General features: G+C 53.6%; 1 protein-coding gene across 3 annotated transcripts in view; it reads left to right on the forward strand.

Moving 5' to 3' along the window:
* Positions 1-19,067, forward strand: part of Aspscr1 (ASPSCR1 tether for SLC2A4, UBX domain containing) — a 36,127-nt gene that overhangs the window by 15,465 nt on the left and 1,595 nt on the right. For all 3 annotated transcript variants that reach the window (XM_051182265.1, XM_051182257.1, XM_051182270.1), the window contains 7 exons: positions 559-632; positions 902-1,319; positions 13,072-13,211; positions 13,381-13,462; positions 14,303-14,369; positions 15,038-15,100; positions 15,463-15,515. In XM_051182265.1, coding sequence (XP_051038222.1) covers positions 559-632; positions 902-1,319; positions 13,072-13,211; positions 13,381-13,462; positions 14,303-14,369; positions 15,038-15,100; positions 15,463-15,515 — 897 coding nt within the window. The remainder of the gene's footprint in view (positions 1-558; positions 633-901; positions 1,320-13,071; positions 13,212-13,380; positions 13,463-14,302; positions 14,370-15,037; positions 15,101-15,462; positions 15,516-19,067) is intronic.

Consider the following 19,067-nt stretch of genomic DNA (forward strand, 5'->3'; position numbering starts at 1 on the left):
GCTGTCTCTTGCCCATTGTTGTAGAAGGCCATGAGGCAGCTGGTGTGTGATCGCCTGGGGCTATGACAGGTCTAAGAATTTAGGAAGATTCTGGGGAGGCTCAGTGGAGATGCTGGCCAGGGATGGTTATGGAGCCTGGAGCTCAGGGACTTATTGGGAGTATGGGGCTTACAATCTGCCCTGATCCCTAAGATGCTGGCCAAGGAGCCCTCTGTGAGTCTCCTGTCCCTAAGCATAGCGGAAGGCTGGGCGCTGGATTCTGGGTACCCGAGTCTACCCTTTCTAGACATGGTGGGCTCAGCTGAGCAGGCCAGGCCAGGCCAGGCCAGGAGACAGATGGTTAGAAGGTCCTCATTAGCTGTAGGACCAGTTACATACTTGCTTTCACACATCATGGGGACTTTCAAGGATAGATAGCTGAGGGGTGTGGAGAGAGGGCGCCTGGTCGGCACAGAGCCTTGACCTGGGGGGTATTTTATCAACCAGGGCTCAGTAGGCAGAGGGAGTTGTAGGCGTGAGGATCAGGCAGGGGCCTGTGTGTCCTTTGTTTTCCTGCAGGTGACTGGTAGAGCTGCCTTGCAGAGTACGACGCTTCAGTCACTGGGTCTAACAGGAGGCAGTGCCACCATCAGGTAGGGGCAGCAGAGCCTCTGGGCTCTGGGGGTCTGTAATCCCAGCACTTCAGAGACTGAGGTGGAGAGCCTGGAGGAGGAGGGATGTGGGGGAACTGGGGAGGAAATGTGCCTGGGTTGGGAATGTGGGTAATGCTGCACTCTTGGTGGTTGGTGACCATAGCTGATGACTCCTTCCAGCCATTTTCTCTTTTCCCCTCTGGAGAAGGGACCCTGAAGGAGGGAGGGCCCACTCCATGGCGTTATGCTCACATTCTTTGCTCTCCCAGGTTTGTCATAAAGCAGTGTGACACCACGGGCAAACAGGAGCCCGTTGCAGTCAGGAGCAAGGCCCCAGGAAGTCCAACCTCCTCCGTGTCAGCGGACCAGGCATCTAGCAGCCCCTTGCTTCCTTTGAACTCTGGGGAGTTCAGCAGGGGAGACCTGAACCACCAGGGTGATGCGAGCACCTCAGGGACCAGCCCGAAGCCAGCAGATGCTCAGACAAAGCAGAGCACAAAGGAGTCTGCATCTGCCCCGTTTGTCCCCTTCTCCGGCGGTGGCCAGCGGCTAGGGGGCCCTTCTGGGTCCTTTAGATCTCTGACATCACCGTCAGCCAAGTCACCCAAGTCTTCCTGTGGCACTGGAGGCCCTTCTAAGCCCAAGAAGTCAAAGCCTGGTGAGGAGCCCCAGCAGGAGCCTGAACCGGTAAGGGGTACATTGAAGCCCAGGGCTTTCTCCTGACCAGGACTGAATGCTGGCCATGTGGCCATGGTTGGTGGCCACAGGTTTGCAGGCATCTTGTGGAAACGGGGCTGTCCTGTCTGAGCTTCCCATTTAACATGTGGAAATAGGAACTGTCCATGGCACCACAGCATGCTTGTGCCACCCAGAGTGTCCCTATGAGGTTTCAAGCGGTTCACCCCGATGGGGACAGCAGCCACCCACCTTCTGCCTGTGGGAGGCTTTCATAAGGTCAAAGTGGCCTTGAGCATTGATTGTCACGTGCCAGGCCTCTTTCCTGTCCTCTTGTTGCTGGGCAGCAGGTTTGAGGCATAGGTGGAGATTGTGTTAGATAGGAGTGAATTGTCAGAAAGGTGGTGAAATTGTCGTGGGTCCGGGTACCCGTGATGTCATGGAAGAGGTTTAAACGGGGGCTTGAGCTTGCAGGCAGGGATGGCTCCTGCTTGTCTTAGTTGGGAGGAGAGAGCAGCAGCTCATTCCCCTGAGCCCTCGGGGAGTGGCCTGCTCAGTGGCCCCAGCTGGAGCATCTCCTTCCTGTGTGTAGGCTCTCTTGGGATAGAGCTCACTGTATGCAGTGCACCTGTTGCTATGTGTTTACATTGCGGTGCACACGTGTTGCAAACTGGTTCTGCAAAACAGTTTTTTATCATCTTTTCATGTCCCTGTTTTTTTGAGACAGGGTCTTAGGGTGTAGTCCAGGCTGGCCTTGAGCAGAGATAGATCTATCTGCCTGATTCCTCCTCCTGAGTGCTGGAATTAAAGGCGTGCGCCACCGCGCCTGGCACAGCTCTTTGTCTTGTTCTGGGTCCATATTTGAGCTGCAGCTCTTGCCGTCACCTCCACCCCACACGTCTCTGGTCCTTCTTATGCCATCCTGGTGGTAAGTTATTCCTGCCAGCACTCAGGGAGCGGAAGAATGCGTTTAGCTTGAATTACTCTTTATGGACAGTTGGTGGGCAAGGATGTGGCCTTGTGGACACCTTTTCCCAGCCCGTGGTGGCACTCCTGCCAGGGACCACCTTTGCATCGGGGGTGGGGGTGAAGGCCCATGCCATGTCAGAGTCCACTTCCTGTTTCCCCTACATTGGCTGATGGCCCTGTCCAGTGGGACGACATGGTGTGGGCCACCGTGGTCTGTTCTGCCCTCAGAGCTGGTGTATTTTTCTGTTTGGCTCATCTTTGGAATTCTGTAGCTTAGACAGAAACTTCCACTGGCTTCTTGGGGAGTGTTGTGCCACCACCACCCAGCTGGAATTACTATTTTTTAAAGACAGGGTCTCACTATACAGCTCTGGGCTAGTATGGAATTTGCTATATACATCAAGCTGGCTGCTTCGCTGATAGAGATCTCCCTATCTCTGCCTCTTGAGAGCTGGGATTGATGGTATGTGCTATCACACCCAGCTATTTTAACATTATCATGTGTGTACATGTATATATGCATGCTTTGTAAGTATGTAGGCACAAGTGTGCATGGTGTGGGTATGAGTATGAATGCACATGTGTACACAGGCATGTGGAAGCCTGAGGTTAATGTCTGGAATCATCCTTGATCAATTTTCCACCTTACTCATTGAGTCAGGGTTTTTCCAGCCCAGAGCCCACCCATGTGGCTAATCTTGCTACCTAGATTTCTCTGGGGATCCCTGTCTCTGCCTTTGGAGTCTGGAATTATAGGTGGGCTGTCTAGTCCTGGCTGTCCTGGAATTCACTCTGTAGACCAGGCTGACCTTGAACTCAGAGATCTGACTGCCTCTGCCTCCTGAGTGCTAAAGGTATGCAGCGCCGCCACCGCCCGGGTCACGCCTGGCATTTTATGTGGGTTCTGGGATGTTGGATCCCATCCTCATTTTGTAGACCTGAGTTTTGTAGCCACTAAGGCATCTCCTTAGCCCCTTTGGTTTTTCGTTTTTCTTTTAGCTAGCTCTTGAGCATGTAGCTGGGATGACCTTGAACTAGTGACCTTCCTATTTCATCCGTCCAAGTGCCACCAGGCTTGGCTTGGAGAGAGGTTCTTTGATTTGACACAAATTTCCTGCCTGGGCTAACATTAGTAGGCAGCTTCCTGGACCTCAGACCCAGACCCTGAATGCAGTCTTGGGTCCTCGGGAGCTGGAGTTGGAGGCTGTTGTGAGCTGCTAGATAGTGCGAAGAATGGAACAGGTGTGTGCAGGAGCAGCAGGCACTCTGTACTGCTGAGTGCTTAGAACTTTTGAGTTTTTGCACCTGAGCTTTGCCTTTGTGTGATGTCCTTCAGCCTCTTGGGTTTTCCTTACTGTGTTGAGCTTCTGCCACTTAGGGTTGTATTAGTTGAGTTATTGTGATGGTGACGGTGGTGTCCTTCCTTACACAGAAGGCCCAGAGTCCAGCTGTTAGAATCCAGCTGTGTGTTTCCGGGGTTGTCAGGTGGTGTATTCGGTTTTCATTTCCTTTGACTCATGGATTAGTTTTTGTTCTGTGTGCAGAGTATGAGATAGAATTTGCTGAGTTTCCAACGAGTGCTTTGTTGTAACCACTTTCCCAGTGCTGTCTTCAGCTCCCAGCTTCCTGCTGGTTCCGTCCCAGTGACATCCAGCCTGTGGGGCTGGGCTCCATTGCTGCTGGTTCTAGCTGAGGCTCATCTTGGAATGGTTGCCAGAGCAAGCCTCCTCCTTGCCTCTCTTTGCCAAAAGTGACATGTCTCTTCAAGGAGGACTTTATCCTTTCAAATAGTTTTCAGGATGTTAGCCAAGTTCCTGAGAAATTGCTGTTGGACATTGCATGTCGTTATGTTGAGTTTCTGTTTACTTTGGGGAGAATTAGTCTTCACACTGTTGTGTCACCTCAGCTATGGACTTCACGTTTTTTGTTTTTTGTTTTCTCCTATGCAGTTGTCTTGTTCCGTCCTTTAATGTAGAACTTGAATAGTGTCAAGAGTTCCTGCTACACTGTCACAGACGGCCCCTTTATCAGTTCTGGGAAGTCTTGTCTGCATTTCTTTTGGGGTCTCTCTGACTGTCTTGGGCTGTTTTTTATATGTCAGACCGGTCTCATCTCTGAGTCTGTGGTGTTCTTTGTCATGGCAGACCTAGTGGAGGCCTTGCCTTGGCCGTAGGGGAACATTCTATGGCTTCGCTGTTAACAACCTTTCTCAAGTTTAGGGCATTACTTCTGGATTTTTTAAGATCTTTCTCTTCAAATACAGGCGCTGAGATCTGCAGGCAGCTTTTTTCTGGTTTGGTTTTTCTAGACAGGGTTTCTCTGTGTAGCCTTGGCTGTCCTGGAACTCGCTCTGTAGACCAGGTTGGCCTCAATCTCACAGAGATCTGCCTGCCTCTGCCTTCTGAGTGCCTGCCTTGCAGGCAGCTTTTTCTGCATTGGTGGTGGGCCTGAGAGCTCCGTCTTCTTCAGCCCTCATGTTTGAGATTTTGGATAAATTTGGGTCAGGCCATTCTTGCTTTTAGGGCCAGTTGCCAGTGATGTGCTTATTTTCAGCCACATGTAAGTTTAGATTAACTGCTTATTTCTGACCTGTGCATTTGTAGTCATAGGGGGCTTTCTCTCTCTCCCTCCTACCTCTCTCTCTTCCCTCAACCCTCCCCCAGCCTGGGAATCAAAACAGTATTTCATATTAACTGGGGCTGGTCCCTGTCTATGCCCTGATGTTGTGTGAGGAGTTTATTCACCCCATACAAAGCTCTGAACAAAGGAATGAGTCCATCCAAGTCCATTCATTGGTGAAGGTGAAGGTTACAGAAAGGTTTGCTCCAGCATGGCTAAGGACCATACAGAAGCTGTTTTGGTGGAGTCTACCCTCCCCTAGCATTCCACCTTGTACATACTCTAGTGCTTCTCAAGACGCCAAGGCCATGTACAGCTGGAGGGCTGGGCAAAGAATGATGGCTGGACTCCCAGGGGAGGGTCTTGTGACTCCTCCTCACTCAACAGCTCCTACTGCTGTTGCCACGGCTCACTTTATGCTGTGACTCTTGGGCTGAGACTCTGCTCCACGATGGCTGTGGGTTTGCTATAGCGAGAGCAAGTAGTTGTTCCCTAACTCTTGGAGGTAGTAGTAGTTACAAAACAGGGACATTGATCTGTGTGCCCTGTTCATCAGTGCAGCCTGTGCGTCTCAAGGCTTGTGCGTATCACCTATGTGATGTGGATGACCCTGAGCGCACTTGCGCGGCATCATGGCGTGGCCTCTTCAGGTCCTTCCTCTGGAGGGCTCCCTGACTGACCCTTTGGCTGACTTGTCCTAGCAGTCTCTGCCTTGGGCTCTGTCTAGCTGGTCCTCTCACCATTGCTAGGCTGCTTCAGCCTCAGCTTCTCAGCATCCTGTACAGAATGAGATGATCAAGGCACTTGCTGACTTTGGAGGAGATCGATGAGGCCATGGGCAGCCTTAGAGGCTGGAGACCAAAAGAGTCCAGTGTTGAACTTGAGGAGGAGGTGAAAGCAACCCAACTGGCCCAGGGCTAGGCCAGCATGCCTGCCAGCACAGGCAAGCCTAGCTGTAGAACCTACCCTTTTCCAAATCCCCTGCTGGTGTTAGGATACTGACAGTCTCCTTTGTATGTTGGGAGAGGGTGACTTTTTTATTTGATGATTTTCTTGCCCATGGAGCTTTATTTGCATAAAAAACAACTTCCCACTTCTCTGAAGCACTTCATCTGAATATGTGCCTTTTTCAGAGAGTTTACCTTTATGTCTGACCCTTGCATCCCACCTTGTTTCCCTCTGTGCTGCCAAGGTGTCCAGTGTTACTGACGCAAGACCTGTGTCCTGCTTGGTCCAGACCTCACCTGCTTAATCCCTGTGCCATTACCATGGGAGCTGTGCTGTTGCCGTCATGCAGACGAGATCTCAGACCCTGGTGGGGCCCCTCGCCCGTGGTTCTGAGGACAGTCCATGACTTTGGGACTGAGGGCATGATAGCGTGTATTAGAACATAGGGCATGGTGCTTTGAGTCCACTACGGTGGGGCTGTCACTGTTGCTTAGGGACTTTACTTGGGTAGTCATTGGTCAGGTCATGGCGTTGGTGAAAGCAGCCTGACTAGCTTCTATCTAGACATTTCTATCTGGGGCTTTCACACTTGCCTGAGAAGGTGGGGATTGGCCCCCTTTGTCTACCTTTTTAGTGCCTTGCTTATCTGTTTGCTCGTGGTGGCCCTGGACCCAAAACTGTCCTTGTACAGTAATTTGTCCTAGAGTGGAGAGGATGGTGGCACCATCTGCCTCTCCTTTAGGAACCAAACTGATCATTGGGAACCTTGCTGATCATTAGGAACCTGTTGATCATTAGGAACCTTGCTGATCATTAGGAACCTTGCTGATCATTAGGAACCTTGCTGATCATTAGGAACCTGTTGATCATTAGGAACCTGTTGATCATTAGGAACCTTGCTGATCATTAGGAACCTTGCAGATCATTAGGAACCTTGTTGATTATTAGAAACTCTGTGAACTTTGACTAGTATGAAGTTCCTAGGTCCAGAGTCAGATTGAAAGCAGCTCCGTGTGTTTAGGAATAGCTGGTTCCAGGGCCATGGCCATGTCTGTTTAAGGGACAGGGTAGCTGTGTCTTTCTCCACCCTAAAGGTGGAGAAGCTTCTTGCTCCCTCCATGCGAACTGAATGAACCCTTTTCCTGTACTGTGTAGTGGGTGCAGCAGTTGAAAGCAGCTGTCCTGGTCATCGTGCCAGACAGGCAGTCACTGTCCCTGTGTCGAGATCCCAGCACAGCCCCTAAGCACTGAGCAGGGCCCCCAGCCAGCAGGGGTTGTTCCATGGAGGGTGCGTGCACTCTGCCTGTGCTCCTCCAGCCTTTGATCTGGGAGCCTGGGCAGCTGATTGATTGTGGAGCGTTCCCCCACCCTCTGCCTTGCGCTTCTTGTCACCAACAGCCCCACACCCAGAGGGCTGGCTGGCCACATGCATCTGCTTTGTGTCCCTACTCAGTCTTGGGGGGAGGGGGAGGGGGACGGGAACAAAACAGAACTTTTTTTGGGGAACTTCAAAGGTACACTTTAGTAATCAAAAAGAGTTTCCAAGTTTCCCATTAATGTTTTGCCTGTGTGTGGTTTTTGGATTTAAATAAAGACTCAGAAGAAAGAGACAGGATAAAATACAGGCAGGTCCTCGCTGAGGCCCGGGATGGTTCACAGAGCCTGGCGGTTCCTGCCTTTGATGTCAGACATTAATTATTAGAAGGTAGTTTTACTGGCGATCAGAACCGGGCTCTGGGAGAGGCTGGGGCTGCCCGGCGCCCCCTGGCCATGTCCTTTGAAGTCCCTCCACAGCCCAGGAGGCCGCCCTGTAGCTCTAGCTCACTTGCAGGCCGATCACAGCACACACACTCCCATGCCTGCGGCCTCCCCAGCAGCTGGCACAGGGGCCAACCCTGATCAAAGGCCCTGGTCCTCCTGGGCAGGAATGGCTGCCCCTGGCCTCCCTGCCCCTCCCCCTCTGGGGGGGAGAGCACCACATGCGCTGCTCTCAGTCTGGTCCTGATGGGGCTGGAGGAGTCTGTAGGGGGTTTGGGGAATGGGGCCAAAGGTGGTGAGAGTACCTAACTGGACCTATGAATGTTGGGCAGGGCAGGGCGGGGCAGGGCGGGGCGGGGCAGGGCAGGGTGGCAGGTGTCTGTGGATGGCTGGAGTCTAGTGTCCATGTTGCTGCTATCTGCCCCAGAGACTCCTGTTCCTGTCATCTCCATTGGCTGGCCATGGGCCCTGCTACACCTGGATGTTTATGGACAGCCCTCAGGCTGTGGGGTAAGCTCAGTTCTTTTGAGAGCTGCAGGCCAGGCCTGAATTGGAAAGTCCACTGAGGTTTGCTGGCAGATGGTTCAGAGACTTTGTTTGCAGAGGCCAGCTGAGTGTCTGGGTTTTTGTTTGTTTTGTTTTAAGGATTTTTATTTATTTGTTTAGGAACTGAGGTCTTAACTATATAGGCTGGACCTTACTATGTGGACCAAGCTAATTTCAAATTCACAGAAATCTACTTGCCTCTACCTCCTGAATGCTAGAATTAAAGGCATGTGCCCAGCTTATTTTCATTGCCAACAGTGTGTATATGTGCATGTGTGTGTGTGTGTAGGTATGTGTACATGTGCGCAGTGCCCGGAAGAGGACATTGGATCCCTGGAGCTGGAGTTCCAGGTGGTTATGAGCCATCCAGTGTGAGTTCTGGGGGCTAAACTTTGGTTCTCTGCAAGCACATACATGAACTTAAGTGCTGAGCTATCCCCGAGTAACTCCAGGGCTCACTGCTCACTGGGCAGGTGTGGGAGGGAATGGTCCAGTAGAGCAAGGACCCCCCACTTGTCCCACCCAACCTGGGTGCACATTCCAATGCTTAGTCCGACCGTGGATGTTTACCTTTCGCTGTTATTGTTTGTTTTGTCCTTTTTTAGACAGGATTTTACTGTGGAGCCTTGGCTGGCCTGGGACTCACTACATAGAGCAGGCTTGCCTTGAATTAATAGAGGTTCTTCTGCTTCCTGAGTCCTGAGATTGAAGATGTGTGCCACCAGACCCAGCATGGAGACTCATCTCTCCTGAGCCCCCGTCCGTGCCCTGGCTTCACTGATCTAGCCATGACTTTTTGAGAGATGATAGCCTATGAGGCTAGGCAAAATGCTCCAAAATGGTCGCTCTGCTGCTGTGACCGAGAGTTCGCTATCGTGCCTTCTCCTTTTCCCTCCTCCTCCTCCTTCATAATCATCATTATTATCATCATCATTATGTTTTTTTTCAAGACAGGGTTTCTTGTGTGTAAGTCTGGCTGTCATAGGCTCTGTAGACCAGGCTGGCCTTGAACTCAAGAGATTCTCCTGCCTGTGCTTCCTGAGTGCTGGGATCAAAGGCGTGCGCCATCATGCTTGGATGTGCTCTCTTCTTTTCAAAGGCTTTGGTCATTTCTCTGAGATGGAAGTAATTCAGATCCACAGTAGAGAAGCTAAGCAGTTGAGAGCGGTGTATGGCGATGAAAACCTGCCCTAGGAGTGTGGTGGGTGCACGGGGCTGGTGCACGGGGCTGGTGCACGGGGCTGGAGCTTCCCCATAGGTGTCTTGGCGTCTTGGAGAAGAGCAACACTCGTCTGTGCTAACCCCAGCCTGAGTCGGTCTGGCCGACCTCGTACTCTGGCACAGCTGCCTCCTGCTGTGCCGTCCAGGGCCTTTGATGGTGTCCATGTGCTCAGGCGCCTCCCTCCCAAGGGTGGCTGAGCCCTGTGAGTAACTCGGAGGTTTGGCCTGCGTCCCTCTTGTAGTGATTCATTTAAGCTCAAAGCCTCAAGGGGAAACGCTTCACATTCCCTCTCACCAAAGCCATTGTCAGCGCCGGCTGGGCTGAGGAAGCAAGCAAAGGGGGCAGGCGGCCGCTGTTCCAGGAGAAGCTGGAAAATCTGAGATTGAGGTCATCTCTAAATAGTGTTCTCATTTTTTTTTTTTTTTTTTTTTTTTCATCTGTCACCATGTCCTGGAAAATCACTGTCAAAAAAGGAAACTTCAGCAGGCCCATTTCTGATATGAGTAGGGTATTCTGTGACCCACCAGACCCTGTCATGACTGGCCAGGCCAGGCCAGGCTGAGTGCTCCTCCCAAAGGCTCTCTGCTTGGCATAGTCTTTCGCTCCCTATTTCCCACTGACCCTGGGGTGACTCCAGCCTGGACATGGCTCACAGCAGTCCCCACTGCTCCCCGGGGGCTCCTGTGTCCTGGGGTCAGATGTGGTGGAGTCTGGGGATATGGGTTATGGGATACTGCTGCTTTCTGTCCTGCTTAGCTCTTTCTGGCTATCTCCTGTCCACCTTGCTCCTTTTCTGGTCAGTGTGCAAGACCCTCACTGCTAGCCAAGCCTCACAATCTGTGTTCCTGGGTTCTCTGGAATCAAAGTCTCCTGCACAGGCTTTAGTAAGGGGTCTTTGATCCAGATGTCCATCCATCACAGCCCCACAGACAGCAGGGAGACCATCTGCCTCCTGCATCTATACTTCCAAGCCAGCTGTCCCTCAGTTTCTTCATCACTCACATAGCAACCATAATACGCCCTGACCCTGTAGGCTTATTCTGAGGACGTAGACCCGGCTTGCGTAGGCCTCCTGGGAAAGGCTTGGGAGGCCCTGCACACTGACTGGCGTGTCCTTGGGAGCCTCCTGCCCAAGTGTCTCATTGTGACTACCAGAAGCCCTTTAGCTTCCCTCCAGCCCTCTCCCAGCCCAGCCCAATGGAATACAGCCTTTTGTGTCCTCCCTCACAACATATACCAGGTCTAAGACATTACCTTGGATTTTAGCACCACTGTAGCTGTAGGAATTGGCAGGACAGTCTTTCTCTCCTTCAGGCCTCAGTGATGCTCTGGCTGTCTTACTGACCTTGTCAGGCATGGCTCCGTTTTAGCTGTCACTGTATACTTCCTTTCTCCTGATGTCTTATCTCCAGACTCGAGTTCTCATCTCCATTCTTACACCGAGGATGGGAATCAAATGTAGAACCGTCAGTGTTGTCAGGGCCGCAGTTGGGAGCCAGGCACTGGCAGAGGGTCCCAAGCAAGTGGGATCAGACATGGCTGGGGGCAGCTGTATAGCCTTCCTGCTAGCGATGGCCCTGCTGCAGCCCCTCCCTGCCCAGTGGCTCTGGGATTAGCTTGTCTTGGGTGGACTGTGGGGCTGATGGAGTTTTCTCCATCCTGTGTTCCCTGGTGCCAATGTAGTGCTTCCTACCAGCCCAGCTGCAGACCTGTGAGGTGTCATGGAAGATTCTAGAGGCTTGCACTCTTCTGTAGCTGCTCACCTGGCCTGATCCTGACGAGCAGGTGCCAGTGAACCTTTTATCTTAGTGTCTTAAGTTGTTGCAGAGCTGTCCTGAGTGGGCTCCTTGTCCTGTCCATCTGGTCATGGGATCCCTAGTGCTTTGTGGGAGATTGTTCTCCTGAGCAGAGTAGGAATCAGAAGGAGGGTCCAAAACAATGAAAGATGCCAGTTTTATTTTTCTGATTAAAATTCAGCAACATGGGGCTGGAGAGATGGCTCAGCAGTTAAGAGCACTGGCTGTTCTTCCAGAGGCCCTGAGTTCAATTCACAGCAACCACATGGTAGCTCACAACCATCTGTAAAGATATCTGGGGCCCTCTTCTGGCCTGCAGGCATTCATGTAGACAGAATACTGTATACATAATTAAAAAAAAAAAAAAATCAGCAGTGTGGTGCTGATGTCCCCTGCGTCTCCTGTGATAAAGCATTGTCCTCCCTGCGGTCCCCAGGTTGTACCTAGGGAGGGTCCAGAGCTGGCAGCAAGAAACCCTGTCTCTAATCTCTAAGCTCCTCCAGCCTTTGCTCCTGAGTGCCCGAGGCTACATTTGCCTTTGGATCCCAGGTTGCCACCATATAGCCTAGACTGGCTGTCCATGGACAGTTGCTTATAGCTCAGGATGCGTCTACATTCTGTCCTCCCTCTGAAGCCTGGGCAAGCTCATGGCCCTGCTGGAATGCAGGCACTGGTCTTGGGGGCAGCCTGGGGGCTGGCATCGTGTTAGAAAGACCTCTGGAGCAGACTGGCCGCAGTGACTCCTGCGTGTGTGGCTGTGGTTTTGAAGGAGCAGCCTCCTGGGGCCCTGGTTAGCCACCTGTGGGCCTCTGCCCAGGCCTCAGCCAACCTTTCTTGACCATGTAGCCCGAGGTCATAAGGGCTCCATGGCTAGAGCAATATGACAGAGCTCAGTAGATATTAGAGCTCTGGTGTCCATGGACAGTATTTATTGGAGGGTGGGGGGGGGGACTCCCAGGAGACATTTTGGACATGTATACATCAAAATACACTCAGTGGGGATGTATTGAGTTGGTACCTTGGTCCTGGGTCTGAAGCCATCTTCAGAATGATGGCATTGTGGCTTGGTGCCCTGCCTTGTGGCCTTGTGAAAGGCTGCTGGAGGGTAAGAAGAGGAAGCTAGTTCTTAGGGTCAGACAACCTGTCCTTGGGTTGTCATCACTTCAGGGTCTGGCTTGTGCATTATAGCTATTTTGTGTGCAGGACAGGACCCAACATGGGTTCTGCCAGGCCAGATAGGCACCTTGGTTAGGCCTGGCTCCATGGCGTGGCCCTAGCACAGAGGAGGTAACCCACCCTCCTGGGCACCATAAATGGACTGGGCCTGCCTTGTAATTTTCACTGCCATTGATGCCAATTAGGAGTGACGCTGTCCCTTCCTCTGTCCCTGGGTGGGCAGAAGGAAGGCCAGTTTGCTCCCCAGGGGAGAGGTGGAGTCAACCTCGGCTGCGGCCGGCCGAGAGAGGGCAGTAGGGGCAGTTGGCTGGAGTTTTTGCCAACACTCTAATTTGGTGGCTTCCACTGTCCCTCCTTTCTGGAGCCCCTGACGTGGCCCCCAACTGGGGTACACCTCCCCAAGTTGGCATCCTGATCTTGAGGTTCTTCTGTTGGGGCAAGAAGTCTGTTAGGACATTTCCTGGGCTGCTGTGTAGTTCAGTTCCCATGGGCAGCATGGATGCCTACCGAGGGCTGACCTCAGGGCTTCTAGGTACTGCTATCCCAAGCCCTGCTCTGGTCCTGTGTTACACATAGGCTGTGAAATGGTTAGCTGGGATGGAGAGAGTCTGCATGCTATTTCAACTATGGAGGCTGAGACACACGTGCTCATGTGCACATGCATACATGCACACACACACGCATGCATGCACAAGCTGAAGCCCTATCAACTGAGTTTCTCTGTTCACAGCCCGTTGACAGAGACCCTGTAGTGTGCCATCCTGATCTGGAGGACTTGCTGCAGCCCTGGCCAGCAGAAGTGCCTGATGAGTTCTTTGAAGTGACCGTGGATGATGTGAGGAGACGCCTGGCCCAGCTCAAGAGTGAGCGGTGGGTGCCCTTGGCCCTGTAGTCATTCATCTCGTGGCTTTCCTCCATGGTGACCTTCACTCTGGTTCCTTCCTACCCCTTGGAGAGCAAGGGGAAGCCCGTTGCTTTTGAGGCTCAGGGAAAGGAGCTTTTCTGTTGAGGGACTGGGACCTGGCCCTCTTCACCACAGGAAGCGTCTGGAAGAAGCCCCCTTAGTGACCAGGGCCTTCAGGGAAGCTCAGATGAAGGAAAAACTGGAACGCTACCCAAAGGTAAGCAAGGACGTTCTTTGGTTCCTGTGAAGAGGACATGACCTAGCAAGTGACTATGACTTGCCCATGGGCGGTTCACAGTTTAGGCAGCCCTGGGTAGGCACAGCCCATACCAGCACATGGGGCATGTATTCCCTGGCTGAGTAGGTATCATGACAGGTCTGTGCACCTGAGGCCCAGGAGTGGCCAGCTAATTCCTCAGCATTTTAGGATGAAAAGCTTTTTTTTTCCTTTGTAGTGCTAAAATTAAACTTGGCCTTGTACATGCTGGCCAAGTTCTCTACCACTCCCTGATGAAAAAAAAATCTTCTTTGTTTATTGTTGTTGTTTGGTGGGTTCAGAACTTAGTGTCCTGCCTCCGCCTCCTGAGCATTGAGATTCCAAGTATACACCACCACACCCAGCCAACAAAGCAGATTTGAAAATATACACAGGTTGTACTATATTAATTCGTTCATCCGTCCATCTATCTGTCCGTTTGTCTGTCCATCCATCCATCCATCCGGACAGGGGCTCATCTAGTCCAGGCTTGCTTTAATTTTACTTTATAAGCAGCAATGACCTTGAATTCTTGAGTGTGCCACCGTGCTGAGCTTGGTGATCTTTTAGATTGCATATGTCCATACATTTGAGCACTTGGCTCCTTTTCTCTCTGTAGCTCAGATGTGTTGAGGACCATGGGGAAAAGCAGGCCCGGGGTAGCTGACAGTTGCGATAGTGGGAACTGAGCAGTGAGACACACACACACACACACACACACACACACACACACACACACACACACACACACTCTCCCCCCCCATGCTGAGTGTAGCTCTGACTGTTGTCCTGACTACACAGGTAGCACTGAGGGTCCTGTTCCCTGACCGCTACATCCTACAGGGCTTCTTCCGCCCTAGTGAGACGGGTGAGTACCTGCAGTGGCTTGGGGAGGGCCGCCCTGCCCTGTTGGGTTGTTGTAAGCCTTTGGAACTTCAGGAAGATGGGGGATTGAAGGCTGCTGACCTCTTCATGTGACACTCAAATGGCTCTGAGGTTGCAGAGTATGTGGATCCAGACTCAGTTAAGGCTTGGGCTGGTCCTTCTCACAGTCCTGGTTCCTGTCCCCAGAGCTCATGATCCTGCATGTTTTGGACATGAGCAGGAAGGAAGCCTCTTAGAAGGCATCAAAGCCACCAGAACCGATGGTCTGTGTTACAACGGGGAGGATGAAGTAGTTCTAGGCCTGAGCCCTGGAGGAGCTGAGGTTAAGGAGTTGGGTCCCTAAGAGGTGCTGGGGGCTTAGCATGGGCATGGCTGTCAATAAGCAGGCCACTCTTGCCTGCCTCAGGATACAGATCCTGGAAGCACTCTGTACTGTGGTCCATCCAGGCTATCCATCTAGGAAGGTGGGGAATACACTGTTGAACCCAATCCCCATATCTAGGGCTTAAGCATTTACCAACAGGGAGATGCTGAGTACATTGCCAGGGATAGCGCTGGGGGCTGGGGCTGATATCTCTAGGTTCCCAGCAGGACCTTAAACAGTTGAGCGTTGGAAGGGTCAACTCTGCTGATGCTCCTCTTTCTCCACAGTGGGGGACCTTCGAGACTTTGTTAGGAGCCACCTGGGGAATCCTGAGCTCTCCTTTTACCTGTGTAAGTCCCTGCCCCTCAGCCTGCCTCCGCTCCATCTGGCACCGACCCTCTTTCCCTCTCTCAGTCTGCAAGGTGTGACCTCCTCTCTGGGCTGGGACTTGTCTGGCTGCCCAACCCTGTGGTCTCTTGGAGGGAGTGTCAGTGCCCAGCTACCCAGCTTGGCCTCCTTCCCAGGCCCACCTTATGGCTCAGGCTGAGACAGTGGATCGAGGAGCATAGCTGTCACCAGGGTAGTGACGACCCCTTGAGCAGCAGAGGTCGGGGACAGCCTATGACCTGGGAGACTTCACAAGTGCCTGTCTGCCCTGAGGTATGGGGGCTACCAGTAACCTCAACACAGCTCCCCCTCCTTCTCTCCACAGTCATCGCTCCTCCCAAAATGGTCCTGGATGACCACACACTGACTCTCTTTCAGGTACCAATTGCCTCACAAGGGTGCTGGGGGTGTTGGCTGTGCCGGGAGGGCAGGGTGCCATGCTGCGGTTGGGTTGGGAAGGATCGCCCTGGCAGGCCCTGCGGGTGGGTAATAAAGCCTTTTAGAGCCGGTGAATTCAGAGGGAGCAGTGTGCCTCTGAAGTTGTTTCTGACAGGGCTTTCCAACCTCCTCCGCTTCCTGCCTGGCCCCGGGGTGGGGATGGGCCTGCCCAACTAGCTGGCCTGCTGTCCTCAGCCACGGCTGCCTGGAGGTCCTGGCCCCTGGGCTGCTGGATGACACCAGCCCCCTAGCATCGGGGTGAGGAAGGGGCTTGGCAGCTTGATCCACGAGTGGTGGAGCCCCAAGAGGGCTAGGGTGCTTGGCTGCTGTTGGCCCTTATCTCTGCCATCTTCTGGGTTCAGCTCTTCCCTTGGGCCCCTGCTGGTCTCTGGTAGGAATGCCGTGGTTGGCCCCAGGCTTTTCCACCGGGCCTCTGGAGGCCCAGAGAACTCTAAGGCAGAAGCTACTTGACCCTGCGCCCTGCAGAGCCAGGAGGAATGAATGCCTTGTCTCTAGCCCCCTGGGAGAGCAGCTGGGGCCTCCCTAGCCCCTCTGGCCTAATGGTTTCCTTTTCAAAGTCTGCAGATATTTTAATTAACAACAGAGGCGCCTGAAGGCCTCTGCAAAGGTCTGGGTTGGGGGTGACAGGCTCCACGGGCGTCCTAGAGCTGCCACCACTGGGGTGAGATGGGGCCGTCGAGGGAGGAAGTGGGGCCACGTGGCTTTGGAATAACGGGAAGTAGGGAGGTCCCCAGAGTGGGCCTGTGACCCTGTCATTCCCTTCTCGGCTCTCTTCCTTCATCCCTGCCCCTCCCTACCTCCCTGGCCAGCCTGTTGATAAACATTGAATCTGGAAGACGCTTTGGGATTGAGGGCCAGTGCCCAGTCCCCTCCCCCACTCGGGATTCACATGCACCACCACCCCCCAAAGCCCCAGGGTGCCTCTCATCCGCCTTTGCCTGATTCCTGGTGACATGCTGCCCCTGCTACCAGCAGCCGCCTCCTTTCATCGTCAGCTCTGTCTGGAGCCACAGGGCCTCCCAAGGGGTGGCATCCCTGCCTGCTGCTGAGGGAAAGAGGCCTGCCCCCTCCGGGAGGTGAGCACGCAGCACCCCCGGAAGCTGCAGCTGGGCTGGACTCCGCTGCCCAGGGGTGGTCCACAGTAGACCATAAGGGGTGCATGTAGGGGTTGCCACTGGCCCAGGAGAGCAAGGGCTTTCTAAGGGCAGTGGGGGCAGGGAGGACGAAAACCACAGAAGGGTGGGAACAGAGCCCTATTCACACGGTAAACTTCCTGGGCGTGAGCCCTAGCCTCCCTGTTTCATCCCAACCCACCTCCTCTCTCAAGGCTTTGGAGCTCAGTAGTGTTGTGTTGGTGCTGTAGGAAGGGAAGTCAGGAAAGCAGGGAAAAGCCTGAGACCCTGCGCCCAGCCCCACCTGGCCTGCTGTATTTCCTGAAGCTTGGAGAGAGGTCTTGCCTTTCTTGCCCTCTGGTGCATTCTGGGAACTGCTGGTCATTTGCCACACCCATCCCTCCCCCTGAGCTCTGAGTAGTCCTGGGGGTCCAAGGGGAGGGGTGTAGCTTGAAACCTGTGGCTTCTCTGTGTGTCTGTGCTGGGTGTAGAGAATGGCTTAGAGCCTGGAGTCCTGGCTAGTGTTAAATTCCAGTGTGGGGCTGTGGAGTGAGCAGAAGCTGGAATACCATTTGTTGGTTGGGTTGATCTTCTGCCCACTTGTCCCTTGTTCCATTGGGACTCCAGAGATCCAAGCACGTGGGCAGGGGTTTCAGTTTTGGGCAGACACTGGAGGGTGACAGGATGAGTTCACCTAGGAACTGGTCCTAGGGGTCTAGGGAGGCCCCTGTGGGAGAGGACCCCCTTTCCATGCCCTCCTGACTTCCTGCCCCAGGCTGGAGGAAAACCCATCTTCGAGGTCTGAGAGAGGAAGAGGTGAGCGGTGAGGCAGGTCCCAGACTCTGCTTCTGACAGAACTGAACAATGCCCAGAGGATCATCTGGACCTCCAGCTGAGTCCACTGAGACCCAGCCTATGAGGGAACTAGCCATTCCCCCAACCAGGGCTTTCCCTGCCCCCTGTCATCGGCGGAGAGGCCACTCTCCCTTGGGAGGATACCCTACCAACAGGCTGGCCTGCTGCTCCCTTGAAGGCTTGATCCTGGCAATGGCTGGTGTGTAGTCAGGCAGCTCCAGAGTGTAAACCCCACAAAGGGTGGTAGCCTTGCCCTTTTTTTTTTTTTTCCCAGACAAGGCTTCTCTGTGTAGCCATTACTGTCCTGGAGCTCACTCTGTAGCCCAGGCTGGCCTTGAACTCAGAGATCCACCTGCCTCTGCCTCTGCCTCTGCCTCTGCCTCCTGAGTGCAGGGATCTAAGGCGTGCGCCTCCACCTCCCGGCTAGTCTTTCCCTCTTACCAGGATTGTTTGGTCCCAGGGAGAAAGAGGAAGGTGGGAGCCTTGCTTTTGGTTATGAGCCAAAGTGGTGGCTGTTGCTGTGGTCTTCAAGAGGGCAGGAGCTCACACTGTCACAGGGGCCCAGCCGCAGAGGGAGGTACTATGAGGTTCATATGGAGACCCAGCCTCCTCTGAAAACTGATTAACCTTGATGTCAACAAGTCCACTGCCCTCACTCCCGCTCACCTGGGCAGGCTGGGTGTAGGCTTGCGGGGACAGAGCCCACAGCTGAGCTTGCCTCTCCGTGCTGTGGGTCCTCTCTGGCCCTCTGAGCTTCCTAAGCACTGTCAGGTAGGGTCCGGCCTTAGAGCTGCCACATGGAAGCTGCCCCCTCAATCACTTCCAAGGGAATCCTCTTGACTGGTGGGGGTAGACAAACAGATAAGACCTTGTGGGGGGTGCCCGCCAGGCTGCCGGAAGCGCTAGAAAGAGTGAGGCCACAGCGTGCCTGTGAACCCCACTCAGTTGCTGGCAGTAAGCACAGAAGGTGACCCTGGCCACCGCAAGGCCACCTTGGTGGGAGGTAGGGCCAACCATTCTGAGGAAGGTTCTAGCACTGTCCTCCCCGTGCCCCCTGCTTGGATCCCTAGCTTCCTTCTGGCACTTTTCCAGGGGTACTAGGGCAGCCCCCCGCCCACCCCACAGGCCGCCTCTCATGAGCTTTGATCGCAGACCTCACAATTGTGTTTCAAAGCCTTCACCGCCCTTGTTTGTGTCCCTCTGCTGCCGGCTGGAGGCTGAGGTTTCAGCGTTCCTAGGCCTGGCCTTTGAAGCTTGCTCTTATTAATCTTTTAACATCCCCCAACCCCACCCACCCCGCCCACCCCTCCAGCCTGTGGCACTCAACAGGAGCCTGGAGCCGCATGGAAAGAATGCCCTCAGCCTGCAGCTGTAGCCCCTTCCCAGGTCCCGCCAGGCTCCTGGCTGTTGTCAGTCTTTGGCCACGTCAGCCAGCCCCAGCCGTCCCCCTTGGGTACAGACTGGAAAAGAGGAAAACATTCTGATGTGTGATGCTGGAGCTTCT

This window comes from Phodopus roborovskii, unplaced genomic scaffold (assembly GCF_943737965.1).
Source record: "Phodopus roborovskii unplaced genomic scaffold, PHOROB, whole genome shotgun sequence".
NCBI lineage: Eukaryota > Metazoa > Chordata > Mammalia > Rodentia > Cricetidae > Phodopus > Phodopus roborovskii.